The sequence below is a fragment of the Hippocampus zosterae genome, chromosome 4 (genome assembly GCF_025434085.1).
Source record: "Hippocampus zosterae strain Florida chromosome 4, ASM2543408v3, whole genome shotgun sequence".
Taxonomy (NCBI): Eukaryota; Metazoa; Chordata; class Actinopteri; order Syngnathiformes; family Syngnathidae; genus Hippocampus; species Hippocampus zosterae.
The window spans coordinates 14,979,876-14,997,015 of NC_067454.1; the positions used below are offsets into that span (position 1 = coordinate 14,979,876).

The 17,140-nt window shown below is 41.6% G+C and overlaps 1 protein-coding gene across 2 annotated transcripts in view; it reads left to right on the forward strand.

Moving 5' to 3' along the window:
- cgnl1 (cingulin-like 1) overlaps nt 1-16,098 on the forward strand; it is a 36,699-nt gene extending 20,601 nt beyond the window's left edge. The window contains exons 9-19 of one of the 2 annotated variants that reach the window (XM_052063750.1): nt 2,525-2,731; nt 2,807-2,911; nt 2,990-3,142; nt 4,924-5,094; nt 7,002-7,163; nt 7,855-7,944; nt 10,999-11,082; nt 11,247-11,371; nt 12,516-12,624; nt 12,701-12,864; nt 15,128-16,098. In XM_052063750.1, coding sequence (XP_051919710.1) covers nt 2,525-2,731; nt 2,807-2,911; nt 2,990-3,142; nt 4,924-5,094; nt 7,002-7,163; nt 7,855-7,944; nt 10,999-11,082; nt 11,247-11,371; nt 12,516-12,624; nt 12,701-12,864; nt 15,128-15,287 — 1,530 coding nt within the window. In that variant the 3' untranslated portion in view covers nt 15,288-16,098. Of the gene's footprint in view, nt 1-2,524; nt 2,732-2,806; nt 2,912-2,989; nt 3,143-4,923; nt 5,095-7,001; nt 7,164-7,854; nt 7,945-10,998; nt 11,083-11,246; nt 11,372-12,515; nt 12,625-12,700; nt 12,865-15,127 lie in introns of those variants that run through there. The other variant, XR_007962159.1, reaches the window with a different exon arrangement.
- The last annotated feature ends 1,042 nt before the right edge of the window (nt 16,099-17,140 follow it).

Below are 17,140 nucleotides of genomic sequence, written 5' to 3' on the forward strand. Positions count from 1 at the left end.
CAAAGACACATACTGGAGTATTTGTGTGTTGATGTATTTCAAGGCCATGGCCAAATATGTGATGTCAGGTCCTCTGACTCTAGTTGTACCATGCGGTTACTTTAGTTTGAGCGTTGTCTCCATGCTCCTTGATCGTTTTTTCAATTATATTTATGTTTGACTGTCTTGTTCAATCAATGCAAATGTCGCTGTATTCCCCCCACTCTGCTCAAGCGTCGTTATATTTCCCCGTATCATCCTATGCCCCTAGCGGTCGACTTGGCACTAGTCCTCGGACTATCGGGCGACCGCCTTAACCCTGGAGAACCCATTGAGTCAAATTTGGCCCTTATAAGTTCTGCTACTCAAATGTTACCCTTAAATCCCAAAGGGTCAAATTTGGCCTTAATCCTAAATTAGGAACATATAGCAGTCATTTAATGTTTAATTCATCATATTCCAAAGAAAAGGGTTCTTGGGTTCTCCAGGGTATTAAAATTAAATATATACACTTTCTTTATTGAATCTCATGACATTTTGCCGGTGTGCTTAATTTTGTGAACTGTTCCATGAAATAAGGTAACCAGAATAATGGAAACAGTCTGATGCAATGCACTTCTAAACCACAGTAAACTGCCACTATAATTAAAAAGTTGTTGAATTAATACAACAGATTCTCTCTCATCTTTTAAGAACAGACGTTTGGATACGGTTCATTGGATGTTACTGCGCAAGTGTAACTAACAAAGGTGTCATTCATGTGTCTTTGCGTGCTTCTACAATTACATGCATGCAGGCACTGACATACTTGGCACGATTAAAAGGAGTGTAGATCATAATTTTGTAAACAGTCAGCCATAAATAAAGTCTTCAAGGCCTCAAGGAGATTTGACATAAATAATGACATTTCTCACAGTCTGTTACACTGCGATGATCTCATATCAACAAAATCACTCCCTCATTACCACTGAGCAACCTCTTGTTTCATAAGTTCACCCAGAGTACATGTACCGGTAGTTATGTCTGCATACATGATAAAGAATGTAACGGAACATAAATCCTCAGGCACACACCATACATATACAATCCACATTCACTTGTATGTCCCGCTTTGTTCTGTTGTGATAGATTTACCATGGTGGTTAGCAGAGCCCGAGTATGCATGAGGGCGCCGAGCTGAGATAAACGGCGAACTCCCAAACCTGTTCCATGACATTCCACCTAAATGACATTAAGTCTTGCTTCAGATCAAACCTCACTAAGCCTCCTATCTAACAAAGCTGTCAACTACTCATGTGAAACCACTCACCTGGGCTACCCATGTGAGCTTTGCACTTGCGCTGCTCTTGTCAGCCAACACTTGTAAACTTATTTCCACCTGCCGCTCCGACTTTATGTACAGTCTTCCATCGCATGGTTACAATGACAGTTTCAGTTGTCGAACAAAAAACATGGTTCATGTGCAAAACCAGTTAACAATTAAATGTGCTTGAAATCAAACCTGCGGTGCAATGTTAGCAGGTGATTGTTGGAGAATGTCCTGCTTGTTACATGGACACCAAACACTGAGCACTCAAGTGCCAAATAGCTTTAAAATTATTTTTTCACTTGGAACAGCTTCACTATATTCAAACAAAGATACTCAGTTGAAAAAGTGACCTCTGAATGATGGAAACATTGGCTGTCAAGGACGGTTGTTGCTTTCGAGTATCATGGCAGCCACCAAGTGATCACTATTTGCTTTGTAAAATATGAAATACCTCCAGCTGAACTGTGTGCCTTACAAATCCTACTGACTCTCTCTCTCTCACACACGCACGCACGCACGCACGCACGCACACACACACACACACACACACACACACACACACACAGTTCTGCATGCGACCTGTGAGGAAAAAAATATTGTACAATTAAACCTCCGGTTTTAGTTTCTAAAGTAGTTCTAGTGGATTATTTTATGCTTATTATATTTATTGTTGCAGTATGTATGGCGGGAAATTAGCGAACTTTGCTTCTTCCTGCCAAAAAATTATTCACTCCACACAATGCATCTTTATTCATTTGTCGATGACAGGAACATATAGTGACCTGGTTGAAATTATTTATATATAGTCGATTGGTTGATAGAAAGGGACTAGTAGAAAGATCTCGTCTCTGGTTGACTCTTGTTGCGTTTCGATTGACTTCTTTTTATGTCATGTTATCATCAGCAGAGAGGGGGGGAAACAAACCCATTTTAATTAACAAAGGAGTGGAACGTATAGATCTGTTTTAAAATAATAGGAGAACGTCATCGGAAAAAAATACTCAAGTAAAGAGCAAATACAAGAAAGAATACTCAAGTATTATTTACAGTAATGCAAAGTTTCACAAACACTCCATGCTATGACACAGCAGGAAATTTGAGCTCCGTGTACTAACACATTCATCCCACATATGATATCAAGAAAACATTTCAAGGAGTCTCAAATTTCATTTCTCACATTTCCACCGTGTGAGCCTCATCTGTGCTGAAGCCACTTGTCTGTCTTGTCACCTCCAGAGCAGCACAGCCGTCGTCCAAGAGAAGGCAGAAGTGGAGGCAGCAAAGGGCACGCTCGAGAGCCAAGCGGGACGTCTGAGCCAAGAGGTGGAACGCCTGCGCAAGCGGGCGCAAGAGCTGGAAAACGAAGTGGCCAAACTCAACCGCATCATCGATGACGCCAAGCTGCAGGAAAGCAGGCTGGGAGACCGAGTTGCACGCATGGAGGTGACGTGGAAACATTGGCCCGTGTCGACTGAGAGTTGCAGAGCTTCATAAAATATTTCAATTTGATATCCACAGAAAGAGAAAAAGCATCTGGTGGAGTCTTTAAATGAAATTAAGGAGGAAGAGGAGGAGATGTCTCGCGCTAACAGAGCTTTGACATTACGGCTTGAAGATGTGCAGGTGAGCAACTCTCACCTTCCTTTGCTTAAAGGCATGTCTGACCTTCTGTTTATTTGAAATATTTATATCCTTTGCTAGAGGAACTTTTCTAAGTTAAACAGTGAGCACAAGGTGTTGGAGGAGAGTCTTCAAGAGGAGAAGGTTCAGAAGGAGCAGTTCAAGAATATGAAGAACGACATTGAGGATGAGAGGCGTCTGCTGGACCGAACGGTGGAAAAGCTACAGAAAGAGGCATGTGGTTGTGTTCCAGCATTTTCATTAGTTTTAGTAAGCTGTGAGACTCTGTGAAGTGAGTTGAGAGATTTTTTTTCCTCAATATCCATGTTTGAAGGTAGCTGTTGAAAATGTACATCGACTGAGAACCACGTACCTTATTTTCCGCTCTGAAAGGTGCATCTAAAAGCCTTCCATTTTATTCAAAGCTCACAGGGCGCCTTAAAATCCGATGCGCATTGCCATTACGGTAATATTTCGAACCCAAATTGGCTCCTCGCTCGAGACATGCTGACAACGCAGAGTTCAAACTTAAGGCGATTGGTTACACAGTTGAACACGGAAATGGAGCAGCGGCAAGAGAGTTCAGTGTTAACGAGTCAATGTTATAACTTGCTGTTGGTTAAGTGAACTGTGTCGCTGCTTTACTGACATCTGATCGTTCTGTTGGCGTTTCTCTGAGCGTAACTCCATCGAGTAGAGGCATTGTAGATTGCGTCTTGCAATGCGGTGCGCCCAATGTATGAAAAATATTGACAAAATAGGTGTATGAAAAATATTGACAAAATAGGCCATTTATCGAAGGTGCGCCTCATAATCATAATAGTGTGGAAAATACGGTCATGCACAGCTTTATAGCAATAGTGTGTTAAACATGCTTTTCACCATTTCAGTTTTTCAGAATTTTGGTCAGGGGGAGTGGCTAAAATGGTTTATAATTTTAATTTTCAAAAATGTAGTTAGACCAAAGAAAAGTGTTCCATTTTTCAGGTCGCAGTGATATTTGATTGACAGTTGAGCAGTGGCATGCTTTGAGCGCATTTAACGGAACAGTCCCACAGCTTTTAAAAACAAACACTGCAACTTTTCACAATGACCATTTTCATTCTTGACAATCTTGAAGTTTGTCCTCTGAAATACGTGCTTGCATCACGGTCTTCTTCGTGTTGCTTTCAAATGTTGCCATTCCACACATGTGCTTGAAATTCTTGAAATTGCTTGAATTCGTTGCCTCTTTCACAACAAATGACACTTTCAGTGAATTGTGTGCTTGTTTTACAGAGAATTGTAATAACGCTGGGAAATGGCATTGTTCCACCTGAAAAGTACACTGACCTTTCACATTGATGGTCATGTTCCGGAAAACACATTTTTGTTATTTCAGATCAGTGAAGCCAAGATGACGCAATTCGTTGACAATTTGAAAAAGTGTTTGAGTTTGTATTATGAGGGTATGTAAGGGTGTTGATTGGTTGACAGAGGGCAGCTGCTGCCACAGTATAACAGGAACATATTTTGTAACTTCTTCGTGTACGCTATTTCTGTTTGTGTGCTTTTATCCTTTGTTCCTTTCACTAATTAGGTGCAGTTGGAACTCATTGTTCCCTACTAATTTGTCTGCTCAGTCACATACGAAGCCCCAGAACATCCCATTCTGCAATATGTTGGGAGATGACATCTGTCAGAGCGGTAGTCGTTTTGAATGTGTAATACAGGGTAGAAAAAATAGGTATACACATTTCAAATGAATTTGTGGAGGAAATGATGGAGGAAGGGAAGGAAGGAATGGATGTAGGGAAGGAGAGAGGGAAGGAAGGGGTCGCTGCTAACTTTACATCCTACTTGGAAACCCAATATCTGGGTTTAAACTGTATTTTCAACTCTAACTCCTGCTTAAAATGTAATTTTAAATCTGTACTGCAGTCACCACATTAGGCTTTGGTGTGATGAACCGTAAATTCACAGAACCTTTACAGGTGCACTTAACTTGACCTGTTCTCTGCCTACGGTGCCCTTAGATGAACGACATTGTGGATGCATCCCAGTTGTCCACACGGGAGCTGCAGGAACAGATTAACATTTACAAGGAAAAGAACCGCCAGGAGTTGACAGAGCTGCAGAAGCTTCTTAAGGAGCGGGGCCAGGAGCTTGACAAGTACCTGCTGGCTGCGCAAACGCTACAAGAGGAGGTAAGCTGTGGTTTATTCTTAAATCGTGGCCATTGTTAACCGGGCCAACTGTGCTCCCATGCTAAACAGCATATGAGCCATTGCTGTAACTCATCTTGACCAATACATGCCATAAGCATCATTCTGTGCTTCATGGGTGACTGCTGTACCATAACTTAACAACCCTTATCACAACGCACTGTTTGCACGTGACAAATTCACCCTTGTCACACACGGGGGAATGTTCAGAATGCCATTGTTCGGTGCAGAAATATGTGAATGGTAATAATTATTCTGTTATGTATTAATCAAATATTTACATAACAAGGGAAACATTTTGAGCATATATTTACAGTGACCACCTGTTCCAACATTGTAATTATGTTGCTCAGCTCAGTCCCGCAGACATCAAAGTGATGTTTGTTACCAGTTTGACCGGTAAAACGGGAATGGCTCTGATAGCACTGTTATTTATCATCGTGAAAACTTTGGGTGGACAACAATGAAGACTTGTTCCCCTTCAGTTTTTCTTGTAGTTGCTAACCACTTTGGAATGGACATTACCACCTCATACACACTGTAAAGGGAGTAGAATACAATTGACCCCGACCTGAGACTTTGGAAAGACTTGAGCATTTACTCAATATCCTTGATATTTAGAAGAATGTTCATATACTAGTACAAGCTTTTTCCTCACTAGTAAGACAATTCAGTGCACTCACTACAAATACAACTGCGCTGAATTGTCTTACTCACATTGGGGGAGGAGTTGAGACTTCCCAGCATGCCTAACAGCATTTTGTAAATGGTGTCAAGAATTACATGTCTGTTTTTTTTTGCTTAGATAAAAGAACTACTATTACTCTGAGGAAACTACAACTGTTTTTTGCACTGTTTTTTAAGGGTTCTGCAATATTTGGTTTGTACCATGAGTTAAGTTAGTATTCTGTTTCATGAACCCCCAACCCCCACTTTTATCCCTGTGTGTTAATGTTGCCAGTTGTTTTGAATGTACAGAATTATTGTTAACTTACGGTAGTTAATTAAGAAATAATTGTTGACAGAAAGCAACGTTCTGTTACATATTCACTGACTGAGTGACGCTGTGTCACGAAGGGGGCCAAAATCCCCCTTACAAACACAAATGGCTTTCAGGTCCCCAAGCATTGTTGTTCTGTGCGGCCATACATACCGGAAACCATCGCTGAGGACATACAAATTAAGTTGGACAGCAAGGATATTAAATCAATCCTTAAATAATGTTGGTTTTCCATATGAGAGGGATCAAATTGACAACTGATGAAGAGCATTTTTCATTCACAGCAGAGAAAGTTTATGAAGTCTGTACAGAGAAAAATCCGATGATAGTTTGAAAATAATCTTGTCTCCCCCACATGGGAGGCCTTGTTGAGGATCGAGACGAGCGTGTTAGTCAGAACCTCACTGATATGGATGCGCCTCGTGGGCGAGGTCAGCATCCAGGTCTTTCCTTTTTCTCTTCCTACATACCCGCTGATGTGTCGTTCTCCAGCTGCTGCACAGGAAGTAGGGGGAGAACGTCCACGGTTGTGATATCATTGTTGTGAAAGCTGTGCTGTCTGGATTCACATCCTTCCTTCCTTCAGCTCTCCTGAGTTTGCTTTTCCAGCTGCTCTACAATGCCCCAACAGTCTCCACCCATGTGAACTTGGCAAATATTAGTTACAAATTACAAGCAGACTTTTTTCTATTTTTTTCTCACAAACGTATGACTTTATTCTCAATTTTGCAATGCTGTGATGTACAGTATAAACCAAAGTCATCAGTCTGCATTCATGCATTTATTTTGCATTTCATCTTGACAACATCTCAACATTTCCACTCAGATGCAGAGGACTACAATCTTAAGTACCGGTAGCTTTTTATTTTTCTTTTGTCTTTGCTTGTAGCTGATACACCGGGAGGAGGACCTACGTCGGTGTGAGCAGGAGCGAGACAAGGCTGTGCTCAGCGCGAAGATGTTGGAGAAAAAGGTTAACGAACTGGAGGCAGTGGTGCAGACCTCCACCCACTCTAAAGATGATAGAGCTCGACAGTTCAAACTCATGGAGGTACGGTACGCCAGATGAATTGATCACAAATTTATACAAACAAGAAAAGTATCTCGCAAAAGTGAGTGCGCATCTCACATTTTTGGAAAATATTAAGTCTTTTCTTTGGATGACACTAAAGAAAAAACACTTCCCTACATTAGTAGACATTTTTACATTTACTGTCTGCTTAAACTGACTAAATAACACAGCATTTGACTAAACCACTGGAAAGAAAAGTGAATACAGCCCTATGTGAAAATGTCGAAATGTTTCTTAAACGATTTTTATAATAGTGAGAATTTATTGCCTCCTCAAAACAACTCAATGCACGGCCTATGCCGTCTGCTGTTGACAACAAAAGTGAGTACACCCCTCAGTGAAAATGTTTTGTGTGGCCTATTTGAAAAAGTGGGATCACCCAATGCTGGAAAAAAAATGGTGCCCACACAAAATATTGACCCTTTGGGCACAATTTGGACATTTTCGTTTCGGGGTGGACCATGTGTGTTGCCAGCAGTTTAGACGGTATTGGCTGTGTAGTTATTTTGAGGGAACAATAAATATGCTGTAGGCTGACCACATTGTAGCAAAGTTACATTTGTTCATTATCTTATGAAAAGATATACGAAACATTTACAATGGGGTCTCTTCACTTTTGTAAGCTGCTGTACATTTTTTAATATTGTTAAACGGATGTGATGTTCCTTAGGACAGAATCGCTCAGCTGGAGTTGGACTTGGACGAGGAGCGTCAGAATGGAGACCAGCTGATGGACAGGCTAGACCGCGGAAGAGAGCAGGTACACACATGGCCACATTGAACATATTCATTATCAGCACTCACCTGGGTCGGTGGCCTGCTGTCCATGCTCGTGTAAGGTCACACAGCTGCGCCTCTGTTCCATCTAAACCTGTAAATGAGATCCAGATGTCATCCCCCCGCTAACATCCTGCAACCATTAATATGTCAATGACAGAAACATGTCATCCACTCACAAGTTGAATGTGTTGAGCGGCATTTTTGTGTACATGCACATAAACGCTGACACAGACAGGCTAACTTCAGGTTGTTGCATTGTGAGATGGTCTAGTGTCATGTGTGAGATTGGCAGATTGCCAGTCGCAAATGAGCATGACAGTCAAAATATTCAGGCAGGGTTCAGGTTGCCAAGTTCACTTGCAAGTTATTACTGTTCCTTTATGATCCTGGGAACAGTTCTGATTCTCATATATCAATGCTAACTAATTCGTAATAAATAATAATTAATAGGCCGGCTTTTTGTTTTGCTTAGCAAAGATTTGAGCTTTAAGCGCTGTATGGCGGAAGTGAACTGGACTCAACTCACAACAAGCAGCAGTTTGGTAGTGAATTCTAGCTAGTGATTCACACGTTTTTAACTCAGGTTTGCGTGCATTTTTGGAGAGATCTCGGGGAGACTTCAAATCTCCTTAAACTTGAGGGGAAAAAATCTTGGCACAGACAAAGAAGTAGCTTTGGTTCAGTTGGGTTGTCACGGCAACACTTGAGCTTTCAGTCCAAGAGGTTGAGTGCTCAGTGTTTGATTGGCGTGACTGCGCCTGCATGACCACAAACACTAGCCAGCCGTTAGAACAATTTTCAATACCTTTATCGGTTCAAGGTCCCTTTACCAGTTTACCAGTCATACAATTCAACGTACTGATAGGATAAGATTCTATTGAACAAATGGCACTGAAATAGGAAGAGTGCACTAAGGAATGAATGTAGTTACTATACTTAATATCCAGCTCAAGGCATAGTAGTAGAACAACTAAATGTTACAAGTCAGGCAGGACTGTGTACTAGTTGACAAGTTACTAGTACTAATCATAACATTCTAAATTAACTAGTCAACAAGATGTCTACTTGTGTACTCCCCAGTAAAGTGTAGTTGTCCAACTATTAGTCTGAGCCTCACCTCAATTTGAGCAATGCCTTACAAAACCAGAAATAGCACACTGCAACAATGCCATCTATTGGTGAAATTAGTGTAGTAAAATATAGGAGGCTATTAGCAAGTACTTAACCTATTTAATGTGTTCAGACACTTGTAATGTAAATTCTGATTTGCAATAGTCAGACAAATGTGGTCAATATTTGTGTGTTACTTAATTAGTTTTGCTTATCGTATAAAAACGCAGATAAAGCGAGTGGTGAGGCAGACAGGATTCTGCCTCCACCCAGGTAGGCATCCTCCTTTTCTGTGGCTGTGGCAGCTAACCTGAAGGTGTACGAGAGCACCCAGGTTCACTAGTATGTGTACCTTACGCTGAATGTCAAGCATATGGAATACATGCTCAAATGCCTGTCCATACAAACTCACACACTTCCACTCACAAGGGCGCAGTGGGTGTGTGGCGCTGTGTGGGGGCCTGTATGGCTATGGAGGCAGCAGGAGGAACACCTGCGTCTCCTCTGGCACCAGGTGCTACTCTCCTGTCTAAATGAGAGTAATCTCCTTCTCCTCTCCCACCGCCTCTCACAAAGCTGATTAGTTTCACCACATGTTCCAGTCTGCTGATTCAGCTCCCTCAAGCGCTGCACTGGGTTACGCCGCTTTATAGGGACCATCGCTCATCACAGCGGCTCACTGTCACCTACTAATTGGCATAAAATATCACCAATTCTTCGCTCCCGTCACAGGAAAAAAAAGAAGCGTTGCGGCCAAATTGATCGGTTCTCATCCTCACGTTGGTTTAAACTGGGCTCGTCGTCCTCGTGGGCATCCTGTGTGGAGAAACCTGACTTTTAATTAAGGATGGGCTTGGTATTACAGGAAATGTCGTTGTCGTTAAATAATTAAATCACAAACGACAAAATTCGTGCTTAGTTGTCAATTCCGGTCCTCGAGCTGATCATTTGAATTGTGTGTTTGTGTGTGTGTGTGTGTGTGTGTGTGCGTGTGTGTGTGCGTGTGTGTGTGTGTGTGTGTGTTGCAGCAGGGAGAAATGGAAAAAATGGATAACGGACTCAGGAATGAATTACTAATTAAAACTATATTAGGTACCTCTCCTCACATTTAACAACAAGCAGCAGTTTGGCAAATAGTGAATATATCTATAACAATGAAGCTTCAACCTGTTTAATGACAATACCAGAAAAAGTTTATACACAGGCCAAACAAAGAAATGACATGTTGTATTGAAAACTATATCAAATTTACAAAATATATAAATAAGACAATACAAGATATAACAGTGTACCAAGGGGGATACACATTTCATATATATATATACCAGAATTTAAAAGCAGTGCAAATATGTGCAGGAGTTATAATGATAAGACGAAAGAGTGAGGAGGGGAGGCCGGGGTCAGGTATGGATTCTTAAAAGGTTCTCACTGTTGATGGCGGGTCTGGGATTAAGGGAAAAAAAAACATGTATATAAGTGGATGACAGTGGGTTCACATACAATGACAACCTGACATACATTATGGAACTAGTTAAATACAAAGAGCACTCAGTAAAAGCAACATTAACATTACAATTATTAAATATATGGACTAAAATATGCAACTATTCTCCAGCAAAGAGAATGGGTGAAGCCGACCCATGAACTGTATGCGGTCGATCCCTCCTTATTTAAGCACCACTCTACATGTTCTCTTCATTCACAATTGCGTCACCCAGAAATGACAATGAAAGGGCCCCGCAGAAGTTACAATGCGGCTCAACCAGACAATCCAGCACAACATTTCACCACAGGGCCTCTCCGCTTCAATGAAAAGGCCTCTGTTGTTTTCGCACACTCCGGTGTTTACTGAGTGCAAAATTGGGTTTGTGCAGAAAGTCTGTCACAGTAATTGTAAAGCTGTGACCATGTCTGGGCTTGACAGGTGGACCAGATGAGGAATGAACTCATGCAGGAGAGGGCTGGCCGGCAGGATGCCGAGTGTGACAAGTTGGCTCTGGAGAGACAGGTACACATCCTCCTGTATTAGAGGACATACATACACTACACCACCACAGCCTCCATAAGGTTTCTCTTCATTCAAAAATTAAGGCACCAACTCCCACTTCAGTTTCCTGTGTGAGAGCAACAAGCATACAGGTCTCATGTTCCTCTATGTGGCTTCCTACGCAGAGCAAAGACCTAAAGAACAAACTGGCTGATCTGGAGGGCTCGCAGAAGTCCAGCAAAGTGGGTCAGGTTGCGCAGCTGGAGGATCGCATTCATGAGCTGGAGGAGCGCCTGGAGGGAGAGGAGAGGTGAGGTCAAAGTACGCAGCAGGAGTGGAGAGGAGCTGATTAAAGGGATGGAAGTAGAAATGTTGTTTCAAGGTTTGAAAGTCAGGACAAAGTTCGTGGAGTGAATGATGAACAGCATGTAAAAATGCCACAGCAGTTTAACTCAAGCCATGCGGCGAGTCTGCATCGCGCACTGCATTTTTCGTAGTTGTGTGTCTGCAAATAAATGTAAGCCACGCCCATTAAATGTAAAACAAAGAAAGTAATTTGTGCTGCACTTGACCATAAGCAGCAGGAAATTTTATTTACTTTTATTTAACTTACAATGTCTATATTACTTTCACCAAAACTGCCCTTCAACAGTTTTTTTTCTCTCTTATGTTTGATCCGGTCCCCCAAATGCATGTATCCACAATCAAAAACGTAATTGTTGGTTGCATTGTAATTTTACAGGTGGGATTTCTTGTGTTCCGATACGTAATTTTTTTCTGTGTGTGTGCGTTGAGAAGTTTTCTTACTTCGCTAACAGTTTCAGCTGTCATAATTGCATTCATAACGGCCTGCGAGTGGATTTTTCCAGACACATGTCAAAGCGGGGAACAAGGAAATGACAATAAATAAACACAAACTTGTCTTGCCCGATGTTGTGTTTGGTATAAAGGTGTGTGCACCAGATGGTGAGATGTATTTTCCAAAGCAAGACTCGCTTCTGCGCCATTTCAAAATGACCTCACCTCAGACACACTCCGCAAAGACCAGAGTTGGTTGTCTTCTATCCGGGTCTTTTTTCTTTCCGCTTTTGTGACATCACAAAAGAGAGGTTGGGCTCACGTCAGGATGTATCTCTGGTGCCAGTTGGGCGATTTAGGGAACTTAGTTTTACAAACGTCTGCGAGCGAATAGATCAATTCAATTCTCTGGACACATGAAAATGTGGAAAGTGCTTTTCGCCGGAAGCCAAAACTAGAAAAGGCAACCACACCGTCTGACCTCTCCGTTCTTTCAATGTCAAGGCAGCATGTTTTTGTTTTCTTCTTCATCCAAGTCTTCATTCTCTTCTTCATTGTTACAATGTCTTATGTTCCAGGCACCATTTACATAATCTGTGGCAAAACTGTCAAAAGAACATGCAGTTGGATCTTAAAATGTCACTCATGTCCTTCAGGGAACGAGCCAACCTGCAACTGTCCAACCGCAGGCTGGAGAGGAAAGTTAAAGAGGTGATGATGCAAGTGGAGGAAGAACACCACACCATGCAGGACCAAAAGGACCAAGTATGTGAAACCCGCTTGTCCTCTCGAGTCCAAAACATCCAACGCTGTTTTGACCTGGGTCCATGTTCGCCCGCAGTTGAATCTGCGCCTGAAGGCCCTGAAGAGGCAGATGGACGAGGCTGAGGAGGAGATTGACAGACTGGAACACGGCAAAAAGAAGCTGCAGAGAGACTTGGACGAGCAACAAGAAACAAACGAGCAGCTGCAGAGTCAGCTCAAGTCTCTGCGCAGTGAGATGAGGTAAAGAAGAACAGCGACAAAGCAACGCAATCAGCAAATACGGCTGGAACGTTTTACCTTTTATTTCCTTTGGCCGCTACACTGCTAGTGCTGCTGATACCCGTAAATAAGCATTTAGATTATTCCAATGTAATGCTTACAATACAGTTGCTTGTATCAGTGTAAATGTGCTTCCCCCTTAAGATAACTCAACACACAGCTTTAATATCTAACGCAACCAAAGTAAGTAAAAGAATGTGCAAATTTGGTCCAAATTTGGGCCCAAAGTGATAAATGATTTTCCGTATTTGCATATTCATATATTCACAATTTCACATACAGTGGTGCCTTGACATGTTTCAGTTAGTTACCATGCTTGCAACTCAAAACTCTTGTCACTACTTAAATCATCTCTGTTGACGTGAATGGAAACGGCATTAATCCGTTCCAGCCACCCAAAAAAACCCCCAACAAAAAAACGTGTAATGTATTCTCATTTAAAAAAATGTAGTTCAACATACTGTATTTTATAAAAACACAGTCAAACATAATTCAACAGAATGTAAAGAATGAAGACGTGCTTTATGATAAATTTATTGCGGCTCTTTCTAGTGTTCGTAACTTGGCCGCCCGAGGGCAGTGTAACACAGCCTTGCAGACTCAAACTAAGAAGTCTTTCAACTATTGAACATGACTCAGTCAACTGCTGTAACATTAATCATTTTTTACAGAGGATAAATAACGTATGTCATTGAGAATTCTGCATTTTTGTGCTCATTCCATATAAAAGGGTGGCATAGCACTATGTGTAAATTTGGTCAAGGACGTTTGTTTAAGTGATTCATGTCAACCGAGGGAAAAGCTTTCTATAGGGCCGTTCACACGGCACACATTTGCTCTGGCGCTGCACCGATATATTTTGTTGCGATATATTTTGCACCGTAGCAAATTGTGTGGAGCGTTCACACGTACAAAGCCGCTGAGCGGGGCAGCCCCGACACTGTCACTGTTCACACGGCAGTTTCTGCAGTGGAGCAAAACGACAGAAAACAAATGAGCTGTCGTGTTGGTTCTTTTTAAAACGTACTGTATATACACAACTCAAGCGACTACTGGACAGGCACGTCCTTCTCCTTCTCGGTCTCCGTGCCTTCTGCTTGAGAGTGACCGCCCACGAAAACGTAAATCAACGATGACTTCAATGACACTCAGAAAAGCAAACACTAATGCGCCAAACAGAAAATCAAGAGAGGGACATCACAAAATAAATTATATGGGGGGCAGGGGGTTGTGAACAAACAACTCCGAGACAGTCCAGTCTCCTACAAAAGGAAAGATGTTACCAGCCAAGTCTTGTGTCGTTATGAAACAAACGACACGTCCGACAGAGCACGAAAGCAACGTATTCTCGCCATACGTACTCTTCACAAGCATTTGCTCTAGAGCAAATTTAACCCAGTTGCGTTCACACGTGCAAATTTACACAGGTGCTGCTTCGCAAACGAGCATTTGCCCCGGAGCAAATATTTGACCCACCTCCCTGAGGTGGGTCAAATTTGGTCCGGTATAAGCTCTTTTCCGGGGCTACGCCGGAGCTAATTTGCACGTGTGAACGCTCTACTGGGGCAGCCCCGGCGCAGCACCGGACCAAATCTTGCCGTGTGAACAGCCCTTATGTTGATGAGGAGCTAAATTTAGTCTGGGTTGTTTTTCCAAAATAAAATATTCTGTAAAATTTATCTTTTATAAACGAGGTACCAGTATATAAAATCCAAATTATTATTATTGGATTGTACTTCAGCATGTACAGTATTTACGGGTTATGATACTAGCATGGGCAATCATGATTATTTTTCGTTGCGGCTGTCAATTAGTTTCTCCAGCATGACCTGGGTTGTCCCCGGAGCCTCCTCCTGGTGGGACCGCCATAGAACACCTTTTGAGTGGGCTGCCCCGGAGCATTGTATTAAGATCCCCAAGCCACCTCATTTGGCTCTTCTCATTGTGAAGGAGCAATGGGTATTAAATAGTTGGTTAATTATAATTGAATTCATTATAAGCAATACAAAAAATCTTTACATTGAAAATATTTTGAATATTTGTGAAATAAAAATGTAAGGAATCTTAAATAACATTTTTAAATGACATTTTATTCCATAAAACTGATTAAAACATCACCTGCAAATAATACGGCCCATCTTTCTGTTTTAAAATTGAAATGTGACCCCCAAGCACAACAGTTTGCCCACCCGTAACGCACACCGAATGGGTTTTTCCATCGCAGACGTAAGAGCGCTTCGGCACCACTACTCAACAAATTGGACGACGCCGATGACGACGACGACGACGACATCAGCACGGACGGGGAGACGTACTTCAGCTCCACTTCCAGCTACAAGCGCTCGTCCAGTCAGGACAACGTCCTGTCCACTTTCAGCTTGTAGGCGAACCAAAAACGAACAATGCTTGGACCAAATCACTGCGCTGAAATGACTCCTATCCGGCAGCAGGATATCATTGAATTGCTTCAGTATTATTTGAGCAGCTCTGGGGTCATTCCAAGAAAAGAAATGTGTAAATATGTTTGTTGCTTTGTATTTGTCAAATTCAAGTGTGGCCAGAATGTCAATAGCCAACTTGAATGCACTGCACACGACTGCCTCTGCATGACATACCCTCTATTTTTATAACCTATCTCACAATCTGTGTTTTTCTTTTTTTTAATACACCGGCCATTTTAAATAGAATGTATTTTTAGAGAGCAAGGATGTTTTTTGTTCGTTTGTTTGTTTTTGTATTTATTCATATGAACAAAACAAAAATCTGGTTTTGATGGGGTTTTTAGGGAACAATGAACGAGGGACTTTGTACACAGACATTTTTTTTTAATTTTCTTTTTATACCAGTCTCAATACATCTACTCTAGTCTTTATTTACTCCTATTACACAATTTCTGAAATATGTACTTTTAATTGCCTTTTATTGCAGTTATTGATTTGTTGAATGAACAAATCAATAACTACTCATTCCTCTTTTTTTTTTCAATGCCCTTGGCTTGTTTGTGGACCAGCTGTAACATCCCCCGAATTGTCCTGATGGAATGTGATAAACTGACAATCAAAAGTGTTGCATCACTGTAATTATTTGCACTCCCTCTAATTAAGCAATAGGATGCAAAATGGATTGAAAGCTAATTCCTGCCACTACCTCTCGCTACTGTTACGGTGTGACTTCAATAAACTTGCTTCCGTCTTATCTCCCGTCTTCTTCTCCTAGTGTCCCAACCTTCGATACAAGACAAAACATGAGCCAGAAATATTCTCATACATGACTGAAATACTTCTGTAGAAAGTACATAATACAGTACAAATTTTTTTTCATGGGCGACGGAAACATGCACATTTGTTCAGCACTCTACTGAGACATTTTTACACACCAGTGAAACTACTCAAAACACGACGAAAATGCTCTCATACTTGAATGAAACGTACAACTGATGCCACTAAAATTGGGGCACGAACTAAACTGAGGCTCAGAGGGGATCGCGCCTTTTCTGTTGCTGGTCCCTCTTTCTGGAATGACCTCCCACTGAACATTCGGCAAGCCTCCTCGCTGCCCATCTTCAAAGCCCTCCTCAAAACTCACTTGTATTCTTTGGCATTCGACTCAGCATGACTTAGATTTGTTCTTGATTTTACTGTTTGGTGCTTTCTACCGCCTTTATTACGATTTGTCTTACTGTTTATTGTGCATGTTAAATTGCTCCATGTACAGCACTTTGTATGCAGCGATGGCTGTTTGAAAGTGCTCTAGAAATACTGTTGACTTGACTTGTTGAATCTCCTGAAAATGTTCACATTCACAAGACTGAAACTGAAGTACCGGTAATTGTTTTTTTTTTCACTCAGACCAGGGGTGGGGTGCCAATCTGCAATTTGGGGAAAATATGTTAATTTTTCAGAACGGCTGGTGTATTTCCTGGCCGGTCCTGCCCACCACGGCTGCTAGGAGCTGTTTGCACTGCTACAAAAACTGTCAAATAGCTACAACTGACACGTTTTCACACTACTGAGTTTTTATTAACTCTTTGGCAATACTGAAAAGCTCTCACGCACACTACTGAAATGCATTCACATTATACTGAAATACGCCTTTCAGTAGCGTGTATGAGAACTCATCAGTTGTGTTTGAGAAGTCATCCTTGTTGAACTGAACCTTGTCGTCCTCTTAAAAAGTTATCATTATGATCACTTTCTGCCCCAAAAGCTACAAAAAGACAATTGATTCTTCCAAGTAG